The sequence below is a fragment of the Anastrepha ludens genome, chromosome 4 (genome assembly GCF_028408465.1).
Source record: "Anastrepha ludens isolate Willacy chromosome 4, idAnaLude1.1, whole genome shotgun sequence".
NCBI classification, from domain to species: Eukaryota; Metazoa; Arthropoda; class Insecta; order Diptera; family Tephritidae; genus Anastrepha; species Anastrepha ludens.
Genome location: NC_071500.1, coordinates 101063997 through 101088256, shown reverse-complemented (window position 1 = coordinate 101088256; position 24260 = coordinate 101063997). Strand labels below are relative to the sequence as shown.

The window sequence follows — 24260 nt, the reverse complement described above, 5'->3', positions numbered from 1 at the left end:
GGGATATCGATAGACGTTTGGTGGCGTGTGAGATGATTTTCGAAGTGCAGAAAAGAAAAATTTTTCTGCATCACATCGTCAGTGGCGATGAAAAATGGATCTATTATGATAACCCTGAGAGTCAAAAACCAGGTCCATCGATAGCGAAAAAAAATATTCATGCTTCAAAGTTTATGTTGTGCAGCTGGTGAGATAAGAAGGGTGTCATCTATTATGACCTCCTTAAACCAGCTGAAACCATCACTGGCGATCGTTACCGACTGCAGCTAATGCGTTTGAATCGAGTTCTCAAAGAAAAGCGGCCGGAATGGGACGGTAGGCATGACAAACTGATTTTGCTGCATGACAACGCCAGGCCACACGATGCTAAATCGGTTCAGAGATTTTTAGAGCGGCTGAATTGGGAAATCTTGCCCCACCCGCCGTATTCTCCAGACATTGCACCTTCGGATTACCATCTGTCCCGATCAATGCAGGCAGTCCGAGCGGTTCACTTCTTACGAGAGCATCGCAAACTGGATCAAGTCAAAAGAAATCGAATTTTCCGTCAGGGGAATCCGTATGCTGCCTGAAAGATGGAGTAAAGTTGTAGCTTCCAATAGCACTTACTTCACATAATATAATGAATTCTTTAAGTGTTTAAATAATTCGTAACTTTGGCTAAGAAAGGACGCAAACTTATTCCCATACCCAATAATTACATATTCAAAACATGTTGTTATGCCAGGCCAAAAAACATAACGCTTATCATATAAATGCATACGTGAAAAATTAAAGAAATATTTATTATGTCTTGTTCTTTTGTCGTTCTTTTTTTCGGCTGGTGTCAGCGCATCACATCCCGTTATCAACAACGTAATTCTTAAACTAAATGCAACTCATAAGGCCTGCGCATTAATTTTGAACTATGCCTACATACACAAAAATATAAAAAAAGATTGCATTATATTAATTATTTTTAGCAATAAACATATCACCAAAATGTAGTCATTATTGATAGGCCTCACCTAAAGTAGCGAGCTGAGACTTCTAAATTTTTGTATAAAAGTTTTAGTTGCGGCTGCTGTAAGCAACAGTCTTTAGGTATTGGAGCAAAGTATCTAATCCGGAGCAGTTGCCGGGATGAAGTTCACTATCGTTCTTTTGGCACTCGTTGGCCTGGTAGCCGCCGCCAGCGTTCCTCCCACCAATAAGGTTACAGTCGCCGATCATGCTTTCTTGGAGAAGCAGAAGTTCCTCCTTGAAATTGTCTACCGCGTAGAGGATCCATTGATGTTCGAAGAATACATCAAGATGGGTCAGCAGGCAGTCCATGACAAGGCGCTTTATACCGTAAGCTAAAATTCATTTCAACATTTAACTTTTACTTTCATATGGAAAATATAAAAAAGTTTACAAAATATTCTGCACAATTTCAGCATTTCGATAGCTATATGGAGAAATTCTACGAGTCCTACAAAATGGGTGTGCTGTTGCCAAGAGGTGAATTCTTTGGCGCACTGGTCAAGACTCACCACAAACAAGCTTATGGTCTCTTCAACTACTTCTACTATGCCAAGGATTGGGAAACCTTCCAACGAAACGTCGCTTGGGCTCGCATGCACGTCAACGAAGGCATGTTCGTCTATGCTCTTACTTTGGCCGTTATCCATCGTGATGACTTCCAAGGTCTGATGCTACCCTCCATCTATGAAATCTTCCCACAATACTTCCTCAACAGCAAATTAATTTACGCTGCTGAGAAATTTGACTACAACACCTGGAGCAAATATAACCAGTACGAGAAGGAGTTCAACGATGTCTACTACAGAAACAACAAACACAACAACCAAGACTACTTCTATATGAAAGACTTCAAGACCTACCAATGGTGGAAACTTATGGGTCTGGGTGAACACTGGTATGCTGCAGAGAAGAACTTCCCACTGCGCGAAAACACCTACGAACTTGTTTCTGACGACAAATATGCCTCATTCATGAAGGATATCAAAATTTTCTGGCATCCCGTTGACTACACTCGTGATATAGAGTTCTTCAATAAGCACTCTGTATTGTCATACTTCACTGAGGATTTGGGCTGGAACTCGTATTGGTATTATTTGAATATGGACTATGCTTTCTTCTTGGATGGCAAAACCTTCGGTTTGAATAAGGATCGCCGTGGTGAATGGTGGCTCTACAATATTCAGCAACTGTTGGCTCGTTACTCCATGGAACGTTTGTCCCATGGTATCGGTAAAATCCCAAAACCCTCTTGGTATCATGCTTTCGAACAAGGCTATGATCCGAAATTGGTTTCGTATAGTGGTGTTGGTTATAGCTACCGCAAAAACTACTTCGAAATCCAAACTGTCGGCAACTTCGACATGTGGCACCGATTGCAAAGCAGCTACAGAAGTATATATAATACCCTTAATTCCGGAGTCTACACCACACAGGACGGTCAGAAAATCGATCTGCGCCAACCGGAATCTATTGAATACATCGGAAACTATGTGCAAAGCAATGCCGAGAGCCCCGATAAACACTTCTACAACTACTGGTACATGGTGCACTATATGTACTTCGCCAACGTCAAAGAGAATGATTACGAAGTAACCCCCAACGCTCTATTGAACTTCGAAACCATGATGCGTGTTCCTCTCTCTCTCAGCATGGCCACATATGGCACCGAAATATTAAATATTTTCAAAAAGCATCTCCCTCCTTACACCGAAAAGGAAATTGGTCTTTCCGGCGTTGAAATCAAAAATGTCGAGGCTAGTGAACTGGTCACCTACTTCGACATGGTAGACATTGATGTTACCAACTTGATGAATGACAAAATGGTATTCGTTGATGGTTCATTCGTTTGGGATAAATCATTGTACGCTCGTCAAATGCGACTCAACCACAAGCCATTCCACTTTGACATCACAGTGCAATCTGACAAGCAACAAAAGGTTGTCATTCGCTCATTCTACGGACCTAAGTACGACGAATACGGACGTATTATCTCACTACAAGAGAACCGTGAGAACTTTGTTGAGTTGGATGAATTCGTTTATGAGCTAACTGTTGGCGAAAATGTAATCAAACGCTCATCCGATGATTACCTCTGGACTGTGAAGGATCGCAGCACTTACACAGAATTGTACCACTACGTTATGGCTGCCTTCGATGGCAAATACGAATTGCCATTAGACATTAGCGAACCACACTCTGGTTTCCCAGATCGTCTTCTCTTGCCTAAGGGTTGGGAGAGTGGATTCCCTGTGCAATTGTTCTTCCACATTGCGCCCTACCAAGCATCCGTCGAGCAACACTCCAACTTCGACTCAAGCTACAGCAGCGGCATTGGTTCCGGCACACGTTATATTGACAACAAACCATTCGGTTATCCATTGGATCGTCCAATTGATGAATCCGAACTGCTCGCAATGTCTAACATCTACTTCATGGATGTGAGCATCTACCACAACAACACACTCAAGCAATACTACGAGGAATACGAGAACTTCGGTCACTTCGACTACAACTTCTACAATCATTACTACACCAAATACTTCCAATAAACCAAAGGCTCGAGCTGGCTGTGGCATAAAATCAATATCTAATTGGGTATATTTAAGTAAAATATGGAAATTTTGACAACCGAAACGCTGTGATTGGATTCCAATACCTGTTTTATTAGGGTAACACGTGTTTGATTAGTTTTTTGTGTGTTAATCAAGAAAATGAAAACAAAATAAAACAAAACAAAACAAAATAAAAATGCAACCAATTGCTACCGCAATCCAAAAGGTATACCGAGAACTAATTTTTATTTAATTCATATTGAAATTTTTGCCGTGGCCAAACTTCTATAAACTCCCTATTATCTCTTAAGTATGCACAATGGCTTATTTCTGGCGCTCGCTTGTAAGTCCAAAGAGGGATTACTTCTTACGTTCTGGATACTGTAGCAGGTTAAACTCCTACCGACCCCGACATACTAAACATATGTCCGGCATGTGAAGGCACCCCGCACGGCCCTAACCACCTTTTCACATGCCCCATCAAACCCAATCATCTAACACCCCTCTCCCTCTGGACCTGAACCAGTCGAAACAGCAAGTTTCCTGGGCCTTCCATTAGATGAGCCAGACCAAGACGACCGGTGATTTACACTACACTGGCAGGGCAAAGTTACTGCTGCAACAACAACAGCAGGGATTACTTCTGAATTATCTCCGAGTTGGCTCAACTGCAACTCGTATTTGCTCTGAAGGCCCCAAAAATCCGGCAGAAACCAACCAACATGCTTCGCTTGACGGGCGATATTCTGCAGTGATCCGAAAGCTTGTTTTAGCAGTCTCGAAATACCATATGTGGTTTCTATCGTAAAACTCGAACATTTTTGGATCATCGTGAAGCGCCTTGTCGGACCGCAATACAAAAATTGGTGAAAAAATTAGAGCTGTTGGGACAAGTGAGTGATGTGAAGAATAAAACCCGTGCACGTCGCTCAAGAACAGCCGAAAATATTGCTGTTGTAACCGAAAATGTTGAAGAAAACCCGGGTTTGTCCATTCCTCGTCGTTCTTTGGAATTAGGCATTCCACAAACGTCATTACACCGTATTTTGCATAAAGATTTGGGTATTAAAGCTTATAAAGTCCAGTTAACACAAGGACTCAATCCGTCAGATCATCAACAACGTCGTGTCTTTGCTGATTTTTTACGATTTTTTTTGGCCGGAATTGGATGGTGCACCCAACGTTATTCTGCACTTACTTCCTATGGATTTAACCTGCAAATCCATTGCTGCTCAGAGTGCTATTAGGTTGAAGGAGATTGGCCTTTGGAGACAACTTCCTGTAGGATATAGTAGCATCATGAAGCGGATCTCCCCTTTTCTGTTCTTTGCACTGACCTCTCCATCCGCAAACTGTGTTTTAAGGGGTGTGCTAGGGCTATCTTTCCGAGCAGGCAAGATTGGAAAGAGGGGATACGGATATTGATACCTCTGTTTTCACTGACAGATCCAATATGGAGTCCGGAGTGGGAGCGGGGCTTTACTCTAAATCGAACTCCTGTAAGGAGGAACTCAAACGTCTCGAACGTGCAGGAAAGATTTCCCTTGTCTGGGTTCCTGGGCACAGGATTATAGAGGGAAATAAAATTGCCGATGAGCTTGCCAGGAAGGGGTTGTTGTTGTTGTTGTTGTAGCAGTATCTTCGCCCTGTCAGTGTAGTGTAATTACCGGTCGCCTTCGTCTAGCTCATCTAACGGTAGGCCCAGGAAACTGGCAGTTTCGACGGGTTGGGTCCAGAGGGAGAGAGGTGTTAGATGAGTGGGTTTGATGGGGCATGTGAAGAGGTGGTTAGTGTCGTGCGGGGTACCTTCACATGCTGGACATACTAGCCCTGTCTAGTGTACCGTACTTTGCCAGGAAGGGGTCGATAGAACCGGTTTCAGCTGTCCCCTTCTCAGACATCGGTGGGGACACCAACCGTTGTTAAAGGGAAACTACACAATTACTTTCTAAAAAAAAGCGCAAGATGGAGGTCTGCTATTGTTGTTGTTGTTGTAGCAGCATAAACATTCCCCGTGCATATACGAAGAATGCTGCTGAAGTGACAGTCCTTGGCCGGATATGAATCCGGGTCGTTCAGGTTACGTAGAACCGACTGTTGTGGAGGTGATGGAGGTCTGTCTCATCGTGCGCTATTTCGAAAACATTATGGCCTCAATACGATAGAAACAGAACGCTTAAGGTGATGGGAATCCCCCGCGATTCAATTTCCAAACTCATTGCGGTGTTCACTGGTCACTAGGTGATCGGTACTCATGCGGAGAAGCTTGGAATTCCGTACAACCGCTATTGCAGAAGCTGTGGAGATCCTGCAGAGAAAGAGACTGTGGAACACTTCCTCTGCAAATGTCCGACTCTGGCGGCTAGGCGCTTGAGATTCCTTAGCGTGCCCTTTGGGGATGACTTCAAAAAATTATCCAGCCTAGATCCCTTTTCTCTCTTCCACTACATCAACAGCACTGGATGGCTGTAGACGATTTTTCTCTTCCCTAAATCTTTTCACAGGTAGTGCTCTACATTATGGTATCAAAACGACACGCAAGTGCTACTTGAAGTGTACCTGGGGTACTCTTGCCATCTTACCTTTCCTGGTAAGTGTTGATCTGGATGGTGTTGATCTGGACAGCGTTTATTTTCAACAAGACGACGCTACGGCCACACAAGCAAAGAACCATTGAACTTTTACGGGAATAACACCTCTTATTGAAAACCCCTATATAAAGAACACTAGAAATAAGGTGCAGGACAAGGCGCATCAAAGTGAGATTATTTGCAGCTGCTTTCCCTCTTGTTCCCTCCGCCGAAATTCGACAATGGGGAGCTAAATTATTGTATTTGTAGAATAGGTATCACCTTATGTGAATACAGCTTGGTACAGGTGATTGCAAGTTCCCATAAGTTTTGAAAAATTAAATCGAATATAAATTGAAGAGGTTTAACTTACCTTAAACATTCTAAATAAGAATAGCAGAGTTGATATAGTTGCTACTTGTATATTTTTCGCTGTTTGAGATTCTTCCCATCTAACACAGCATCTAACAATTTGATTGTGAAAAGAATTGTGTAATTGGTTTGCTATTTTTAATACTTGAATGAGTTGTGTTCAATACGCTGTTGCAAGCGGTATTCGGCTTGACAACAGACACGGTGCGCACTTCCAGCATGTTGAGTTGGCGCTGCAGTGCTTTGGCTACATGAAAATCTTTATGCTCTTGGAGCTCAGTGTTTATTATGGGCGCCTTGCATTCCTCGCAAATCACCGCATCTACAGTGTCATCCAAGATGTTGATTGGCGCGGCAGCATGCTCGGATGCCGCTACGCTTTCAGACACATTCGAAGAAGTTGCGGCACCAACAACAGTAGGCTTCAGAAACTTGGTTATACTTGTGCCAATTTTCCCACCTGCGACTTTTGCTGCTTGTACAGGTGATTTTTTCGATTTTTTCTTAGGTACCGCCGCAGTCGATGTGGACTTGTTAGCAGTTAACTGAGTTTTAATTTCTGTGCGATATTCTTGGCGTAGTTGCTGACTGAGCTGCATGGCTATGTGGTGGTCTTGATGCAATTGTATTGAACGTGCATCTGATGGTACTTCAACTTTACAAATTTCACATTTCGTCATTTGGAGAAATTCTGTACGCAATTCAGGTACTGCAAATTCTGCATAGCTGGTTTCATAGGTTTCCGAAGGAGTATGCTTTGAATTTACTGGTATGTTGCTTAAATGCAATGCATGCGGCGGGGATGTGTTGGCTATAGCAGTTGCGTATTTACTCTTATTTCTTGATAAGCCAACATTTTCATTTGATTTAGAGGGAGATTCAGTTGTAACAATTCTCTCAGTTTCAAAAGCCTGTTCATTAATGTGTGGAATTTCCTCAACGAATTGTTCTAGGCCAGCAACACAACTTTGGAAAGTGGTTGTACTGCATGCATCTTCTGAAGATATCTGCAGATTGCTTGGAGTTGCTATTTCGGTTACATTAATTTCGTCTTTTGAATTCTTTAAAAGCTTTGCAAAAAAACTTTTCGAGATGTCAGTGTTTTTAGGCTCAATCGTGGAGTTAGCAACATTTGAAGCACCTCGATCAACTGCGATGTGCTTACACTCGCCTTCCGTAATCATTTGTTTTTTCAATGCATTAAGAAAGAAACTGTTTTTTTCTGGTGCTTGTGTAGTCTTCATCGTATTATTTATTGTAATCTGTGTTGCCGTTACATTTCCTGAGTCTGTTGTATTGGTTTTGAACTGCACATTAGTTGAGCACGTTGCCTCTTCTCCAGACTCTGCAGTTATCATAGCTGCATCCGAGTTAGTATTTGTTGCAGTATTCGCATTTTGTTCACAGCCACGTCGCAAAAAATGTTCCATAAAAGTTGGTTTCTTAGCAACGGGCAACTCGACTTGGTCTTGCGTGTCTGTACCGTTATTTACATAGCGTGTCTGAATCAAAGTATCTTCGGATTCGTTTTTCCTCTTAGCTGCCATATTGGCAAACATTTCCTGTAATTTACTCTGTCCACTTTGTATTGTTTCAAATTTGCCCACGCTGATACTCAAAAATTTTATGGGATTGTTCAGTGCCAAAGTGTTGCCTGTTTTGAAGAATTGTTTGGTATGTGACTGTATAACATCTAAGCTGCATTTTGTTAATGTTTCCTTATCATAACCATTGAGTGGTGCGGAACGTGAACTGGATACCTCCTCTTTGTCAAATTCTTGCACAAAGCTGACAACCATTTGTTTAGCACGACGATTATTCTCAATCATATCCTTTTCCATGCGATTGCATACTTCATTGGCCAGCTCGCCCAGCCAGTGCCGCAGTGTATTCAACCCGGTAATGTTGTTACGTCCTGGAAATTTCTTGCAACAACCAATGCTTTTTGAATAAAATCGCGGTGTAACCGCTTCCAAATCAATACCCCGGCATATATTATAGAGCCAAGTGCTGCAAGTTAACATTTTAAAATGATTGAGAACGAAATGAAAGTAAATATATTTTTTTTCTTACAACTCACCCACTCTTCTCGTCAAATTTACGTTGTAAATCCTGCTCCGAATACGGTAACAACTCTCCTAAAAATCGTATTTGCAAGTTAGCACAAATCTCTTCGCCAAATTTACCACCCAAACCACGTATTTTGCCAAGCGGCAACGTTTCAAATAACACAGGAATCTGCGTCAGTGGCAAAATAGTCTGCTTATTCGGTTTATTGATGCCACACGCTAATTTTGCGAGTATTTTATTGTGTGCAATACCGGCAGAGCATTCGTAGCCTGTATCCGCCTTGACAGCGGCACGCACTTCACCCGCAATGGCAGCGCCTATAAGCAGGCGTATATCACTATGACGTGTTGCAGCCATGTCGGTGGCATCATGTGCTTGGGCAAACGCACCAGATTCTAAATCAATATCCTCTGTGTTAGGATTATTGAAACGGTTTGTAATCAAATTGACATAATCGCCTATCCCAGCGTAACCAACAGCATAGGTATTTACTAATCCTTGTGGCTGTAGCATGAATGAACCCTGTGGCATATGAAAAATAAAGATAAGTCTAATATTTCTTGATACTTTACAAAAATTCATTTGACTCACTGCATTCATGTCACCCAAGCGCTTATTAACCGCTTCCGTTATGTCTAAGTAAGCCTCGTCGACCGAAGCACGCTCCAGTAACGGTGTAAAGCGTTGTAAAACATTTGCCACTTCTTTGCCCGCTTCGCGATACTTGTCTAAGTCGGCCTTTTCCCGTATATTAGGCACTTTTACCAATTGTATTTCTGGGCACTTCTCCTTTGCCTCGTCGCCTCGCATGTGGCGCGTAACGCCTTTGGCACGCGCTGCATAATTTACCGCTATAATACTTGACCGTATTTAATAGATAGTTTTTTAATGAAATTTCCTTCAATTATATTTTTTATTTTAACTTACCCACCACCTCGCCAAGCATTGTACTGCACCACTGCTAAAGGTTGTCCTTTCAATTGCGGATCTAGTTTTTCTTCCACTTGGCAAAAGAAACAGTCCATGTCCACCAGCACAATCACACGATTATACTTTTGCTGCATCGAAATATAATTTCTCGTAGACATTTTTGCGATAACATAAATATTTGTATATCTTTAGCTAAATTAAATGTTGATAAAAATTCGATTGCGCTAAAGGCAATTGCATCAAAACACGAAACGGCGCCCGCGCGCAAACAAGTGTTTTCAGATATCAGCTGAGGAAGTTGATACAGTAAAAACTGGATTAGTGGCGCATGACCAAGGCGAATTGAGTACTGAAGGTGGTGCCATTAAAATACAGTTACTTTACTCTGACGTCAGCTCCCTTCGCAATACAAAATTAACAAAAGTAGGAGAAATTGCATGTATGCGAAGATTCAGTGAATGACTTGGTAATATTGTGATTTGTGAGATTTAAACTACACGAACTAATGCAAACGAAGTGCCGTGTGTTAAATTGTGAAAGCACAAATGGAGCCTCCAAATGCAGTTTGTTTGCGTTTTTATGCGGAAGACGCCGTGGCAATAAAGTATGTGTGTGTGCGTATGATTTCTTGTCTTTGGTTGTGTTCATTGTTTTCGCCTACTCTTCTTCTTTCTGACAAACACGTATATTCCCTTCCTTTTGCTTGTTTATTCATGGCCTCTTATGACACGGCGAATTCGGAAGGCGCGATCTGTTTCTCTATCATTCTTGAAATAAGACCAAATCGATGGTTTTCGAGAAAAGCGACACAACTCAAAATTAACTCAAAATTCGGAGTTTTGCCGTTAAAAGCAAAAATCAACTACAGAGTTTATATATTTTTATCTGGAAAAGCGTCATAAACGATTCTTGAAGCAATTCTGAGAGATGGCGTTAGTGTCGTTTTGTCAGGTGATCGAATTGGCGCGTCACTTATCTAGAAAACTGACCCAACTCAGTATTTTGTATTTTTGAATTATGTCACTTTTCTCGAAAACCTTCGAAATGTCAGCTGTGCTTGAAGTACGGCGAAGTTTCAAATGGCTCAATGTTTTATTTGCAGTACTTAGAAATGGCAGCAATTAGGAATTGAAAACACCTTTATATCATTTACTTTGATTTGGCTTAACTTCATTTGTTAATTTTAGGCAGATTAGAGAGATTTTTATTCATATTTGTTTTTTAAAAATGTTTGAAGAAAATTCAATAAATGCCATTGAGAAGCAAAAATGTATGTATACGAGATTTTGCTTGCTTTTTCATTAGGGAAGGATTTTTCGATGGCGGGTCCTAAACCCAGCGCACAACCAAATATCTTGGTTTCCTGTTTCGCCTTCTCACATTAGCTGTCTCTCAAACGGGTGTTCGGAAGCTATCCAGAGGGTACTTGAGCGAATGCCGCAGGTTATGAGCTGCTCATTTCTCCTCTTCTTTTCCTTTGTTTATTTTCTAAGTTGGCGTCACAAGTCTGGGATGACGCAATCTTGCATTTCATCATTATTGCGTCGTAGGTGTTAATTTGCAAGTCGAGAATGGATTGAGAATGGGTAAACAACTAATATTTGAAAATTTTATAACAGTGACGTCTGACTAATTAAGACAACAAAAGTTGAATAATGTTTTTTTTTTGTTAAATAAATATCAGAATCTAAAGAATTACCGAAATTGTTTGCCTATCAGGAAACTGTAATAAACTGTCAATAGTACTGAATTATTTTTTGAACTCCAGCTACTCTGCTTTGTACATACAATAACGTATGCCACGTTTTTGACAGACTTTAAATCATTGGTGCATATTTTCAAACAACCCTTCGGCGCGAAATAACTTCTGAAATATTTCGGCAGTTAATCAGCTGAGTATCATCAACTAAACCAAGAAGTAATGCTAGGTTCACACATCAGTAGAAGATCTACTTTTTCGTGCTTAATTCCCAATCCGTAATTAAAAAGCGAGATTTCCCATAAAAAATTTCTCTCCCAAAAACTGAGATTATAAAATAATCCTAGATACTAACCGTACTTTTTGACATAAAACCCTGTGTTTTCCATGTTATCGATAATTATTATTACGAATGTAAGGAGACACATCAAAATAAAAACTAAATGAAATGCATGCCGGCAAAGAAAACAGGTCTGTAAACATAATTCTAATAAAGTGTTTGTTAAAAATTATTAATTATGGATTCATTTTACAGGAAAAATGGTGTGCCCATAAACGTTTTGTCCTCTTATTACTTATTATAAAATGTAATATAGAATTTCCCATGCGTATTGCTCCCATAATTTTTTGCTACCTCAGAAAACGTCGCATACGGATTTCCTCCAACTGTTTATTATTAGCAGCCAATTGCGCAATTAAATTAGCTATTCCTTCTCCTTGTATTTTCTTCATATCGTTAGTAATAATTAGAGAAGCCAAAAACACCGAAATATTCCACCAAAATAACACTGTGGAACAAATTCAGGTTAGCAAAAATTAGGTCCATTCTGAGAGTGGCGGGTGAAAATAGAGGCGAAATTAGAAGACCCGTATCGCGCTGTTTGTTTATGTTAGTTCGAATTTTTTTTTTAATCGGCCTTCGAAGTTTGCAGTCAAATGCCGATTTTCAGTATATTGTTTATATGGTTTTTTGGCTATAACTCGTCGACTAATTGATATTTTTTCAATCTGCAAAAGCCAAATTATTGCTAGAGACCTGTGCAACAATTACAATTTTTGAAAAAATTGATTTCGAAAATTTTTGTGGTACTTATGAAGCAAAATGTTGGAAAAATTATTTTTTTTTTATGTTTTCTGAAAATATTTTCAACAAAACTAAGTCCTTTTTGCATTTTGTGTGGTCTATAATATGCTTCTCAGTTTCTTAAATAAATGTAATTTGAAAAGAAAATTACGGGATTAAATACTTTGGCAGCTACTTAGACGAAAGTCACAAAATGTTCGAAAAATTAACGTTTTCCTTATTATTTCTTAATATCTGGCAAGACTCGAAACTCAGCCGAAGCTGATGTCTTTTAATTTTCGCTTCGGTCGTGATAAAATTTGCTATTCATTCTTTTGGAACCTATTTCATTTTGTGAGTGATTTAAGTTAAGTGTATCAGTTTCATAAAAAAAAAAAAAAAAACATTCTATAATATATATTGTATTAAAAATGTCGGAACCAACATGTAAAATGAACCATTTTTGTAATATTTGTGGACGTTTCATAGTAAGCGATGAAAAATGCGGCAATGTGGCTGATTCTTTTTTGGAAATCTATAGACAATATTTCTCGCAAGAGTTTATCAATGACGTAAACTATGCCCCTAAAAAAGTTTGCTTTAATTGCTATTCAAGTCTTATGCAATGGAAAAGTGAAAAGAAGAAGGCTATGCCTTTTGGTGTACCAATGATGTGGTCAGATAATAGCCCACATCAAGAAGAAAATTGCTATGGATGTACCAACTACAATAAAACTTTGAATAGAAGGAAAACAAAGAATAAAACTTATGTAGCAGTGTCAAGTGTCCAATTACCATTACCGCACTCAGAATTCGTTCCAGTACCAACATACCGAAGTACTGATCTTCAAACAGGTATCAGTACTACAACCACCGCTGCTACACCCATGGATTTCTCCTCAGAATTCAACCCTGGTGAAGGTACATCCTATAAAACATCAAAGGACCCAATCCTAATAACACAAAACCAATTGGATGGAATTGTTGAAAATTTGTGTTTGACTCAGAAAAAATCAGAACGACTGGCTTCATTTTTGAAAGGAAATAATTTGCTGACGAAAGGTACAAAAGTAACAGCATATCGAAAACGCCAAAAAGAGTTACAAAAGTTCTTCAATGTCAATGATGCAAAAAATTTCGCTTATTGCAACGATATTGAAAAGTTAATGGAGGCGATAGGGTTAACCTATAAAAAAGATGATTGGCGTCTCTTTATCGATAGTTCACTAATCAGCTTAAAAGTTGTACTTTTGCACAAGACAAATAGAATGCCTTCTGTTCCGATTGCGTATAGCACTGACACTAGTGAAACTTTCGATAAATTGAAAGACATTCTGGAAGTAGTCAAATATAACGAACACCAATGGCGCATTTGCTGCGACCTCAAAGTAGTTTCCTTGATTACAGGCCAGATGCTGTTAAGGCCGTCCAAAATATCCGTGTTTTTTGTGCGATTGGGATTCACGATACGGAGAAGGTATTAAAGGAAGAAACCAGTACAAACAACATAACTGGAGTAGTCGAATTGGGCGAAAATGGCCTAATGACAATAGGCTACACGAAAGTCTTGTTCCTGAAATGAAAATTTTGTTGCCGTTGCTCCACATTAAACTTGGCATTGCTAAAAATTTTTTGAAATGTATCGCAAAAAGACCAGCAGTATTCAACCGCTTGAAAGACATTTTCCCAAGACTAAGTAAGGCCAAAATTCAGGAAGGGGTTGTTAATGGTCCCGACATACGGAAACTAATGAGTCGTCAAGATTTTGAGCAAGTTCTGACAGACCGAGAATTAAATGCATGGCTCGCATTGAAAGCAGTCATCAAAGGACTTTTGGGTAAAGAACGCGAAGAAAACTACAGACAATCTGTTGCAAACATGTTGGCAGCTTTCGCTGAAATTGGGGTTAATATGTCATACAAAATTCATCTCTTGCATCAGCATCTTGAAAAACTCGCTCAACAGTTGTCAACTGAATCTGATGAGCAAGGCGAACGTCATCACCAAACTGCGCTTCCATTTGAAATAAGGCAACTATAGAGTGTGCATATTTTGAATTCCTAGATTTTTCTAATATCTTGGTCAGAGTGCACAATTTAAACATGTTAACGATTGAAAACTATTTTCGTTTCAGGTACAGAGGAAAAAAATCTCCAGATGTGATACTCGCTGAAATTTGTTGGTGGTATAAAAACACCTTTGAAGAAGAGGAAGACGAGGAAACTGAGGAAGAAGGGGAAGACACAGATGAAAATCCAGAATATCTGTTGGACGAAATAATCGATCTCTCTGATGATGATGTGGATGACCAAGATATTAGAGAGAGCAGTGATGTTGATCCACAGCCGCCTGCTAAACGGCAGCTGGCCAAATTATTAATTTAATTTATTTTATTTTTCTACTTAAAACTTTTCATTATTAACATTTCAAAATTATATTTTTTCCATATTTTTATATTTTCTTTTTCTATGTTTCTTCAAAACCAACACTGAACAAAATCGGTACCCACCAACCACATTACCCCATACACACGACTCCGTATTGGGCACACCATAATCACCAGCGTACACCTATTACAGGGTAATACACCCAACACCTGCCCCTTCTGCCAAGCAACAGTCAGTGTACATCACCTACTGGTATCCTGCCCAGAACTTGCTTCTCAAAGGCATCACCACTTCAGGAGCACAGACCCTCTTCTACTTCTAAAAGAAGCCACTGAAGAAAACATCAAAAATATTTACAAATTTCTGAAGGACACCGACCTACTCCGTCGTATCTGATTCAACATATAGTACATCACCAGACAGCCGAAAGCCTCTGCTGCTAGCGCTGCGTTTGCTTAGTTTACTTTTAATTTTATTATCATGTAAGCTCTAAAAAATAAAAATAAAAAAAATAAAAAAAAAATGAGAAATAAATTAATATTAAGCTCAAAAAACGCAAGTTTTGTATTATGACTGTATGCCTAAAGCGCAAATTATCGACTAAGACAATTTTTTTTCAAATGAAATTCAATAAAGAAACTGAGAAGCATATTATAAACCACAAAAAAAGTAAAAAACACTTAGTTTTGTGGAAAATATTTTCAAAAAACATGAAAAAAAATAATTTTGCCTCATAAGTACCATAAACATTTTCGAAATCAATTTTTTCAAAAATTGTAATTGTTGCACAGGTCTCTAGCAATAATTTGGCTTTTACAGATTGAAAAAATATCAATTAGTCGACGAGTTATAGCCAAAAAACCATATAAACAATATACTGAAAATCGGCATTTGACTGCAAACTTCGAAGGCCGATTAAAAAAAAATTCGAACTAACATAAACAAACGGCGCGATACGGGTCCTTTAATTTCGCCTCTATTTTCACTCGCCACTCTCAGAATGGACCTAATTTTTGCTAACCTGAATTTGTTCCACAGTGTAATTTCTATGAAGAAAAACCTCTCAAAGCAGCATTGACAGCTGATTGTCAATTTTCCAGGTAATCTACAGATGTGAACGTTTAGATTAATTTTGTGGATTTATTGCTAATTACTGCATATGTGAACGTACTTTACGCTAATGTTTTAACATTACAATGTAAAATAATTCAACTCGAAGTATTATTTTAACACATTAGCACTTATTTTTAAGGTTAGGTTTATTTTTATTTTTCACAAGCATAAGTATCTTATGAGCAGAAATTAATGTGATTGAGATTTAGGCATCTTTGTTTTTCTTTTTAATAAAAATACCGGTTTTGTTAAACCTCATTGCTTGTTTATTATTTGGGCTCTTTAAAATATTCGGTTCGGTTTCGGCTTAAATTCGGTTCGAATTCGAAAATAGATATTCGGTCGTTCTCTACTTTTTCCCCTTATCAAATGAAAACAAATAACTATTAGTCATTAATTTATTGAGCGCATTCAATAATAATGTCCATTAGTATTAGATTATCTTTTCACAGTAGAACTCAATTGCAACTCAATTTAGAGTTGTTGCCAACGCTCATTTCTTTTTGTTTTGCATATAATAATCTCTTAATTTATCAACATTTTTATTTCCAGCAATTGCTTCAAAGAACAATGTTCATAAGTTTTCAAATACACGTACGCATACATACATGCATGTACATGTGATGCATGCTCTCACATAGATATGCCGACGTACATACATATACATATATATATTTTTATATTACATACCTAAATATATCAATTCATTACAGAAAAAGAAAAACAGAATACTAAAATAAACTTAATCTTACAAAGGCCTTTCATAAAAGTAAAATAGATAAATTATGCGCACATACAAATTATGTATGTATATGTGTAAATACATGAGTGCAACTAAATGGCTGCGGAAATCAAGCAGAATGCCACACATGCATTGACATAATTACTTTTTATCAATTATCTCTTTTACTTCCTCGACATTTAAATTTTTGGTTCTCTTTTCTTAGGCTGCTACAATTTTTTCATTGTTTGCATTTTTTCTTTCATTAATTGTTAACATATTTTTAATAGCTTATTCCTATGAGTGGGAGGTGCAAGTTTCAGGTTCATTTTTAGTTGATTCGGTTAAAGAAACAATAGTACAAAATGAGATTGACTGAAGTAGAGCTAAAATTGTTGATACGCTCTTAACCCCCTCCGGCAAAATGACGAGTCTAGCTCAGTCATTGTGTGGTATGGCATGAAAAACCAATGGCCAGTTGTATTCAGGTATTGCTTTGATTATTTTTTAATTTTACAGCTATTTCTATTATTCAACAATAATTGAAAATAGTTGTGAAATAAGAAGATGTAAGAATTATAAAGTGAAAAAGTTTTTTTTTCAAAATAAATGTTATTTCACTGCAAAGTTTTTCATTACTAAATCCTACCGGCAGGGGTTTATGCGAGTGAATTGAAAAATAGTAATTTTACAAGAAACCATTTGAAAAAAATACTAGTAAAGAACTTCAAAAAATACAATGCATTTACATACAATTTCATTTTAGCATTACAAATATATCTGAAATAGTGCATAAATAAAAACAAAAAAATAAACGCATAATGAAATAACCTAACCTCTTTTAACCACTAGCGCATTTTTTTTCGCATGGATACTGATAATGTGCTTAATTAAAACTAACAAACTTTCTTTCTTCCTCGTTATTTGCAGTTAGAAGGCAGTTATAATTTTTATATACGCTTATTTTCGTTTAACTTCGTTAAAACTAATTTAATTTTTTCCATTCATAATTTTCTTATGGTATTGCGATTTTATTCGATTACAAATAAATATTTTTCGCTGTCCCGTGCACTGTATAAGCAACGATTTGTTTTTTTTTTCTTTCTCTTTTTCAATTGCGATTACAGCGCACGGGACATGTAGCTGTTTAAAACAACTATGTGGAAATGTTTTATTAAAAATTTTACAAAGTGATTATTGGCTAAGCGCACAAGTGCCTCTCGCCCAAATCCAAAATCCACATTATCATCACAGGCAAGCGGCAAACAATGCATTTCATCTGATCTGTTGTAAATGGAATTCATGCGCAATAGGTTTTATATAATTAATTAGTTTTAAATAGTTTATTCGATTTGTTTTTATGGTTGTAGTTTTCTAATATATATACTTTGCTTATCATAAATTTAGTATAAGCTCAAAAGCCCTAAAATGTGCCGTAGCAACGCACAATAGTTACGACGTAGCTCCGGCTTCAATAATAACACACCTCTGGATTCAATCAAACAACGGAATCTTTACGTATCCTGAAATATTTAAGTGAAAAAAAAAATACATATATTAAAGTTTGTATAGAATTTTAAGCAAATTTACGCCAACACTTACCACATATAGTTTTCAGTCTGCGGTGCTCTCATTACACCTACGCCACCACCTAAACGTCTGTAATTCATACAGCCACACAAACGCCACTGGTTTGTTTCGGGATCATAAACTTCAATTGTTTTTAAGTAAGCCGAGCCATCAAAACCACCAACGGCATATAGTTGCCCATTTACAACAGCCAATCCAACCTAATAAAAATTTAGTACATACAGGTTACTTATTTTCATTTTATTTTTTTTTTTTATGGCAGCCAAACTTACACCGCTGCGACGCGAGGTCATCGCTACGATGGGGCTCCATGTATTTGTATGCGGGTTATAGCGCTCAGCTGAAGATAACTCCATGCAATCATCACGCCCACCGACAGCATAAATGTAGTTATTGAAAACAGCACAGCCCAGGTGTTTACGACGTGTAGACATTGGATTGACGGCACACCATTTATTTTGCCTGCAAGAGACAAAAATTAAATATCTGAATAATTATTAAAGTGATTATCTCTCACCTTGGGTCATAACGTTCAACGGTATTCAGTGGGCATTGACCGTCAGAGCCTCCAATTGCATAGAGATAACCGCTCAGTACGGCTACAGCCACACCCAAACGGCGCGTAGTCATTGGTGCAACCTATTAAAAAAAGTATATTAATTAATTAAAAAGTCATAATTAGTGCAAATAACAAATTATAATTAATAAATATAATGAAACGCAAAATAGTAAAAGTAATAATTAAACAAAAAGAAACGAAACGTTAAAAATATTATAATTAAATATAAACAATGAAAAAAAAAAAACCTAAATGGACTTTTCTCGTACACTATTACGCACCTTAGACCATTTATTTTCCTTAGGATCGTAGCGTTCAACATGATTCAAACACTGCACACCATCCTGCCCGCCAACAGCATATAGAAACCCATCAAGCACCGCTACGCCAACACTGGTGCGACAGGAAGTGGTTGGCGCCACATCACAAGACCACTGATTGGTTTGCGGATCATAACGCTCAATGCTATTCAAATAACTTTGCCCATCATGTCCTCCAACAGCATACAACAGATCATTGAGTACAGCAACACCGACGCCACAGCGTCGTTTACTCATGGGTGCAACCATTTTCCAATCATTCGTTTGTGGATCAAATCGTTCAACGGAGGCAATGGCATCACCTGAACACCAACCCCCTACAGCGAACAACACTTCACCACGACGGGTAGGTTTACGTGGGCGCGTACGAGGGCCCTGCATTAGTGGACGTTCTTGTGGCAAGAGCAAATAGTTCTTTGCTTCATCAACGAGGTCACGACAAGCTTCATCTGAGCGCACCAATAAATCCGATCCAACAGTACCGACCAGAAATTTCGGTGACAATAGCGGTAAGCGCACATGTTGCAGTACCTTAAAAAAAGTGCAAAATATTTACAAAATCATAAGTAGTTTCATATTTTTTCAAATTTTCACTTAAATAATACCTGTGCCAAATGTTGACGCCGATCAGCAACATTGTATTTCAGCCAAGACATGACAGCATTGAAAACCTGCTCCTCTGAACGAACATTCAATTCATCACTGCAAATGATATCCACAAGTTGTCCGACTGGTAGCAGCAAAAACTCTTCGCTCTCCATTACCTCTTGGAAGTTGTGTTGTGTGAATTTGTCGGCAATTCGTAAAAGTTCACGACATGAATGCGTATCGGCAAAAGCGCGTATGCCTAAGCAATTTGTTGGATCCAATTGGCGCTTGAGGAATTCACAGCAAATGTCCTGAATTTCGACCAACTGCAGCAAACAAGCGGCCGGTAACAATGTCTGTACATTGGATTCTTCAACAATGATATGAGCAGTGTAACAAAAATCAATGAGTAGCTCCATGGCGTTTTCATCAATATCGCGTATAGTCACTTCAGTTTGTCGTGATTCCTCCAATTCACCGGTAAACATGGCGCGAAAGTATGGACTGCATGCGGAAAGTATAACACGATGGGCAAATATTTTACGACCTCCAACATTGAGTACAACATCGCAAAGTTCGCGATGGCGTCGGAGCATATTCAACTCGGATAATGTAACTTTGGGGTGCTTCTCCGAGGTGTGCGACAGTCGTGCCGGTGATGGTGGCCGATCAATGGCGCCAGTGGAGGCGCCCGCACTTCCTGCTGCGCCTGGAAGCATTGGATCGCCCATCCTGTTCGCCGCTAAACGCAGCGGGGCAGAAGCCCAACCCCACACCGCGTCTATCTGTAAAGAATGATGGATGAGTAGATGAAATAGATTAAGAATATTAACTTTTAAGCACCCTGCTTTTTCACTTCCTGTAAATCTACAAGTTACGATATTTATCTCAAATTGATGTACAGACACTGCTTTATTTTGAAATTTATAGATGTGTGCGGTCTCAACTCGCTCCAAAAATATCACATGTATCGGCTCATGTAAGAACTAAGAAAACTTATTCGCCCACTATTTCCGTCGCACTGCTGATGCCCACAACAGCTGTCAACAACAGCCCTCACAACAGAACAAAAACAACGCATAAAATATCTATGCCACTGCCATTGCCTGACAAACAGCTTTACCTACTTTTTCTGAGCCAATTATCAATTACTGCTTAAGTAAAACGCATACACTAGCAATTACATGTTCTTTTTTTCTTACCTTAGCGTTTTTGTCAACGACAAGCCCAAAACACCACGACCAACTCCAGGTAGCAATTCTCGAAAATGCAATTTTCGCGGTTTCCTCAGTAGCGTCGTTGCATTGAAATTTCTCTATGTAAAACCTTTCGAATGCGAAATATAAAAAATTATGTCGAATTTTATTTTTCCATATACTATTTTGTGGCCTCAGCTAACCAACCGACCTTCCTCCAAAATGTTCGTCTGCGCGATTGCTACCGCCCTATGCTGGTGTCGCACCGTTCTGCTTCTGCTGCTGCTATTTTTGTTACCCTTTATCTTGTCTTTCGTTCGATTTTGCAAGGTAAATTTTGCAAATGCAATCACAGCAATCTAACTCACGAAAAACTGGGTTACTATAGCGTAACTATTGTGTTCGCACTCATCTTTGATAGTTTTAAGAAAAGTTAAGAGTTTTTCTCAATAATTTTTACGAAAAATCAGAAAAATCGTCACTTTTTCTCGATCCACCTCACTGCACAAACACCAACACGCATCCGACTGCCAGTGCTGCCAATAGTTTTTCAATCTTCCTCTTCAAAACATTTTAATCGTCACAAATAATTATCGAAACAATTAATCGAAATTTAGCCCTAATATTTTAAAAATATTTTTTTAGGGCTGTAGGATTGAAACCCTACATGTATGAAGTAACCATTTTCTAACTCGTTTATGACAGATATCATCCATAAAAAAATTTACGAAATATGGCAGCTTTTGTAATGTGTTTGTGTAAAGAGGAGATATATTAATGATGATAAATGCATTTACTACAAGGCAACCCAAATACAAATAAATCAGTCACTGTTTACAAAAAGTTATTTATGGTGCATGGAGCTGCATTACTTGTGTTATTAATAAGTTGCAAAAGTTTAAAATAAACTTTACATATTTACGTTTTAGTTAGTACGGCAATTCTCTCAGTGATTTTGAATATATAGAATATTATGATCAGCTATATATGTACACCCATATATGTGTGTAAATAAAGATACAAAACAAATACAATAACTGTCGAAAATAACTTACATGCAGTTTTCAGTTAAATTATACAAAACTAGAATTTTCTTCCATTGTTTACCTTTAATTCTTCAGAGTTTATTCAAAATGCGAAATACTTCATTATAGATAAGAACTATTTCCTATGTTCCTGTGTTAATCTGTAATCGGAAAAACATCCGTGATTGGCAACGCTAATTGAACGTCATTTTCCGAAAGGCTCCAGACGGTCGGTGAAAGTCTGTGGAAATAACACTTTTCTCAAGGTGTAGCAAAAAAAAGCAGTGGGAGTCGAGTAAATTTACTAAACTGAATTAGTATATTTACATTTAAAGAGTAATATAATAATAGGAAAGGAGCTAAAATTAAATAGAGAACAATGCAAAGTGTTTTAAACACTGTCAAAGGAACGGCGCTGAATGTTGCTGAGTATCTTACCCCAGTGCTAAAGGTGACTATTGGCTGGTGATATTGGTATACGAAGAACCAACAGTAATTTTTTCCAGGAATCTAAATTTCGTGAAACAGGTGTTTTGACACCAGAAGAGTTTGTAGCCGCCGGTGATCACTTGGTTCATCATTGCCCCACCTGGCAATGGGCTGCTGGCGACGAATCAAAAACGAAGCCATATTTACCGAAAGGTTCTTTTCATAGCATATAAAAATTTGCCAATAACTAAAGTGCATTAATTTCATAGATAAACAATTTTTAATTACTCGCAATGTGCCATGCTACAGACGTTGCAGACAAATGGAATATGTTGGTGAAGAGACTGTCGTTGAAGAGGAGGGTGGCGACGGTGGCTGGGTCGAAACTCACCAGCTGAATGAAGATGGTACCGCTGAGTTAGAAGAAAAAGTCTGCGAATTAACGCTTGACGAAAGCAAGGTATATAGCACATAGTTTTAACAAAACTCTCCGTAACCATATAAATCAATTTTTTTAATTGTAGGATGAAATGCGTACACCAGATGGCGACAATGGCACTAACGGAACTGGCGGAGGTAATGATGATTGCGATGATGATGATGACGATGACGAGGCGATCGATATGGATGAATTCGAAGAAAGTGGTATGTTGCAATTAGTGGACCCTGCTGTAGCCACCACGACCCGTAAAATAGACCCCGAATTGGCAACAAAGAACTCCAACTCTGCTGAAGCAGCTGGTGGCGCTGATGCTACAGACTCTGTGTTGCATACTCGTACCTACGATTTACACATCACTTACGATAAATACTATCAGACGCCACGTCTCTGGGTAGTTGGCTATGATGAAGTGAGATTTTGTTATATTTTACTATGCCGTTTTTTTTTTTTTTTTAATTTTGAAATTCATCTTTACTTGCGTGTAACTAAAATATTATTTTTCATTCATTCAACAGAATCGAAAACCTTTAACTGTTGAACAGATGTACGAGGATGTTTCGCAGGATCATGCCAAGAAGACTGTTACCATGGAGAGCCACCCGCATTTGCCAGGTCCTAATATGGCTAGCGTACATCCATGTCGTCATGCTGATATTATGAAGAAAATAATTCAAACTGTTGAGGAGGGTGGCGGAGAACTGGGCGTGCACATGTATTTGATAATTTTCCTGAAATTCGTGCAAACTGTTATACCGACTATTGAATATGATTTTACACAAAATTTTAATATGTCTTAAACTAGTTATTTTATAAAGATTAGCGCTGAGAAAAGGCTTTTGATCATTACATAAGCAATTTTTAATGTTATTTATAAGATACATACATATATACTTTGAAAGCTGCTGAAGTTGCTTATGATCATAGAAGTTAATATTTTTATATTTGATTTATTAAAGCTTTAACTATCACAAAAAATGTATTCTTTGTTCTTGCAAAAACGATATATGTGTACGTCTGTATGACAGACTTCGAGATTTTGTAAAAGAATGTCTTCACCTTTTTTCTATGTATTTTCGCACACACATTTATAGATAAGCTGAAATGAATGTTGTAAGCCATATTGTGTATTTATAAGAGACATTGCAATGCAGAGCAATAAATTGCATATTAACATTTGTTTTTCAAAAAATTTATTAATGCTATATGTAAAGAATGTGGAGCCAGTACTTCTGGTAGCTTATGCCCTACCGTCGAAAATTTGACAAAGAGTTTTGATACTTGATTTACTTATGTGGTTTGTTTAAAATAAAAATCAAAATTATTATTTAGCTCAGATTTATGTGCCGCCCATTACTTTTTCCCACTTGGAATATTATGTACAGGACATTTCAAATTTAGTTAAGAAATATAAAATGTTTTGATCTTGAGCTAAAGCATCCTATCCCGACTTAAGCATTTTTGTCCTAGCCATACTGAAATCTGGAAACTCAAAAATCGGCCTCATTTTTATTGTATTTTTGATCACCTGAAATCTATGTCTTGCTTTAGCTGTTTTGGTATAAAATTCCGGACCGTGTTATCTCGCGAAGAGGTGATCACAATTGGCCACCGAGATCTTGTGATTTCACA

The 24260-nt window shown here is 38.1% G+C and overlaps 4 protein-coding genes across 7 annotated transcripts; 2 read left to right on the top strand and 2 right to left on the bottom strand.

The window, feature by feature from the left end:
• The first annotated feature begins 1107 nt into the window (after positions 1-1107).
• LOC128860384 (larval serum protein 1 beta chain-like) lies at positions 1108-3774 on the top strand. The gene is made up of 2 exons (XM_054097879.1): positions 1108-1332; positions 1419-3774. The coding sequence occupies exons 1-2, from the start codon at positions 1123-1125 to the stop codon at positions 3552-3554; spliced, it is 2346 nt and encodes a 781-aa protein (XP_053953854.1). The 5' UTR covers positions 1108-1122; the 3' UTR covers positions 3555-3774.
• A 2755-nt stretch (positions 3775-6529) lies between these two features.
• LOC128860382 (DNA polymerase eta) lies at positions 6530-9782 on the bottom strand. Its single transcript, XM_054097878.1, has 4 exons — positions 9497-9782; positions 9161-9428; positions 8580-9091; positions 6530-8509 (listed from the first exon to the last, which is right to left on the bottom strand). The coding sequence occupies exons 1-4, from the start codon at positions 9655-9657 to the stop codon at positions 6592-6594; spliced, it is 2859 nt and encodes a 952-aa protein (XP_053953853.1). The 5' UTR covers positions 9658-9782; the 3' UTR covers positions 6530-6591.
• A 6363-nt stretch (positions 9783-16145) lies between these two features.
• Positions 16146-21278, bottom strand: LOC128860381 (kelch-like protein diablo). 4 transcript variants are annotated; one of them, XM_054097876.1, is made up of 9 exons: positions 20947-21278; positions 20742-20865; positions 19557-20324; positions 18913-19482; positions 18590-18711; positions 18345-18534; positions 18085-18272; positions 17969-18005; positions 16146-17766 (listed from the first exon to the last, which is right to left on the bottom strand). In XM_054097876.1, exons 3-8 carry the CDS (start codon positions 20268-20270, stop codon positions 17981-17983), a joined length of 1809 nt encoding a protein of 602 aa, XP_053953851.1. In that variant the 5' UTR covers positions 20271-20324; positions 20742-20865; positions 20947-21278; the 3' UTR covers positions 16146-17766; positions 17969-17980. The 4 variants fall into 4 exon arrangements, with proteins under 4 accessions (XP_053953851.1, XP_053953849.1, XP_053953850.1 ...); XM_054097874.1 differs by having other exon boundaries at positions 16146-18005; XM_054097875.1 differs by lacking the exons at positions 20742-20865; positions 20947-21278 and adding an exon at positions 20383-20601 and having other exon boundaries at positions 16146-18005.
• A 624-nt stretch (positions 21279-21902) lies between these two features.
• Positions 21903-23970, top strand: LOC128860380 (ubiquitin-like-conjugating enzyme ATG3). The gene is made up of 5 exons (XM_054097873.1): positions 21903-22211; positions 22267-22402; positions 22459-22649; positions 22714-23040; positions 23147-23970. The coding sequence occupies exons 1-5, from the start codon at positions 22140-22142 to the stop codon at positions 23426-23428; spliced, it is 1008 nt and encodes a 335-aa protein (XP_053953848.1). The 5' UTR covers positions 21903-22139; the 3' UTR covers positions 23429-23970.
• The last annotated feature ends 290 nt before the right edge of the window (positions 23971-24260 follow it).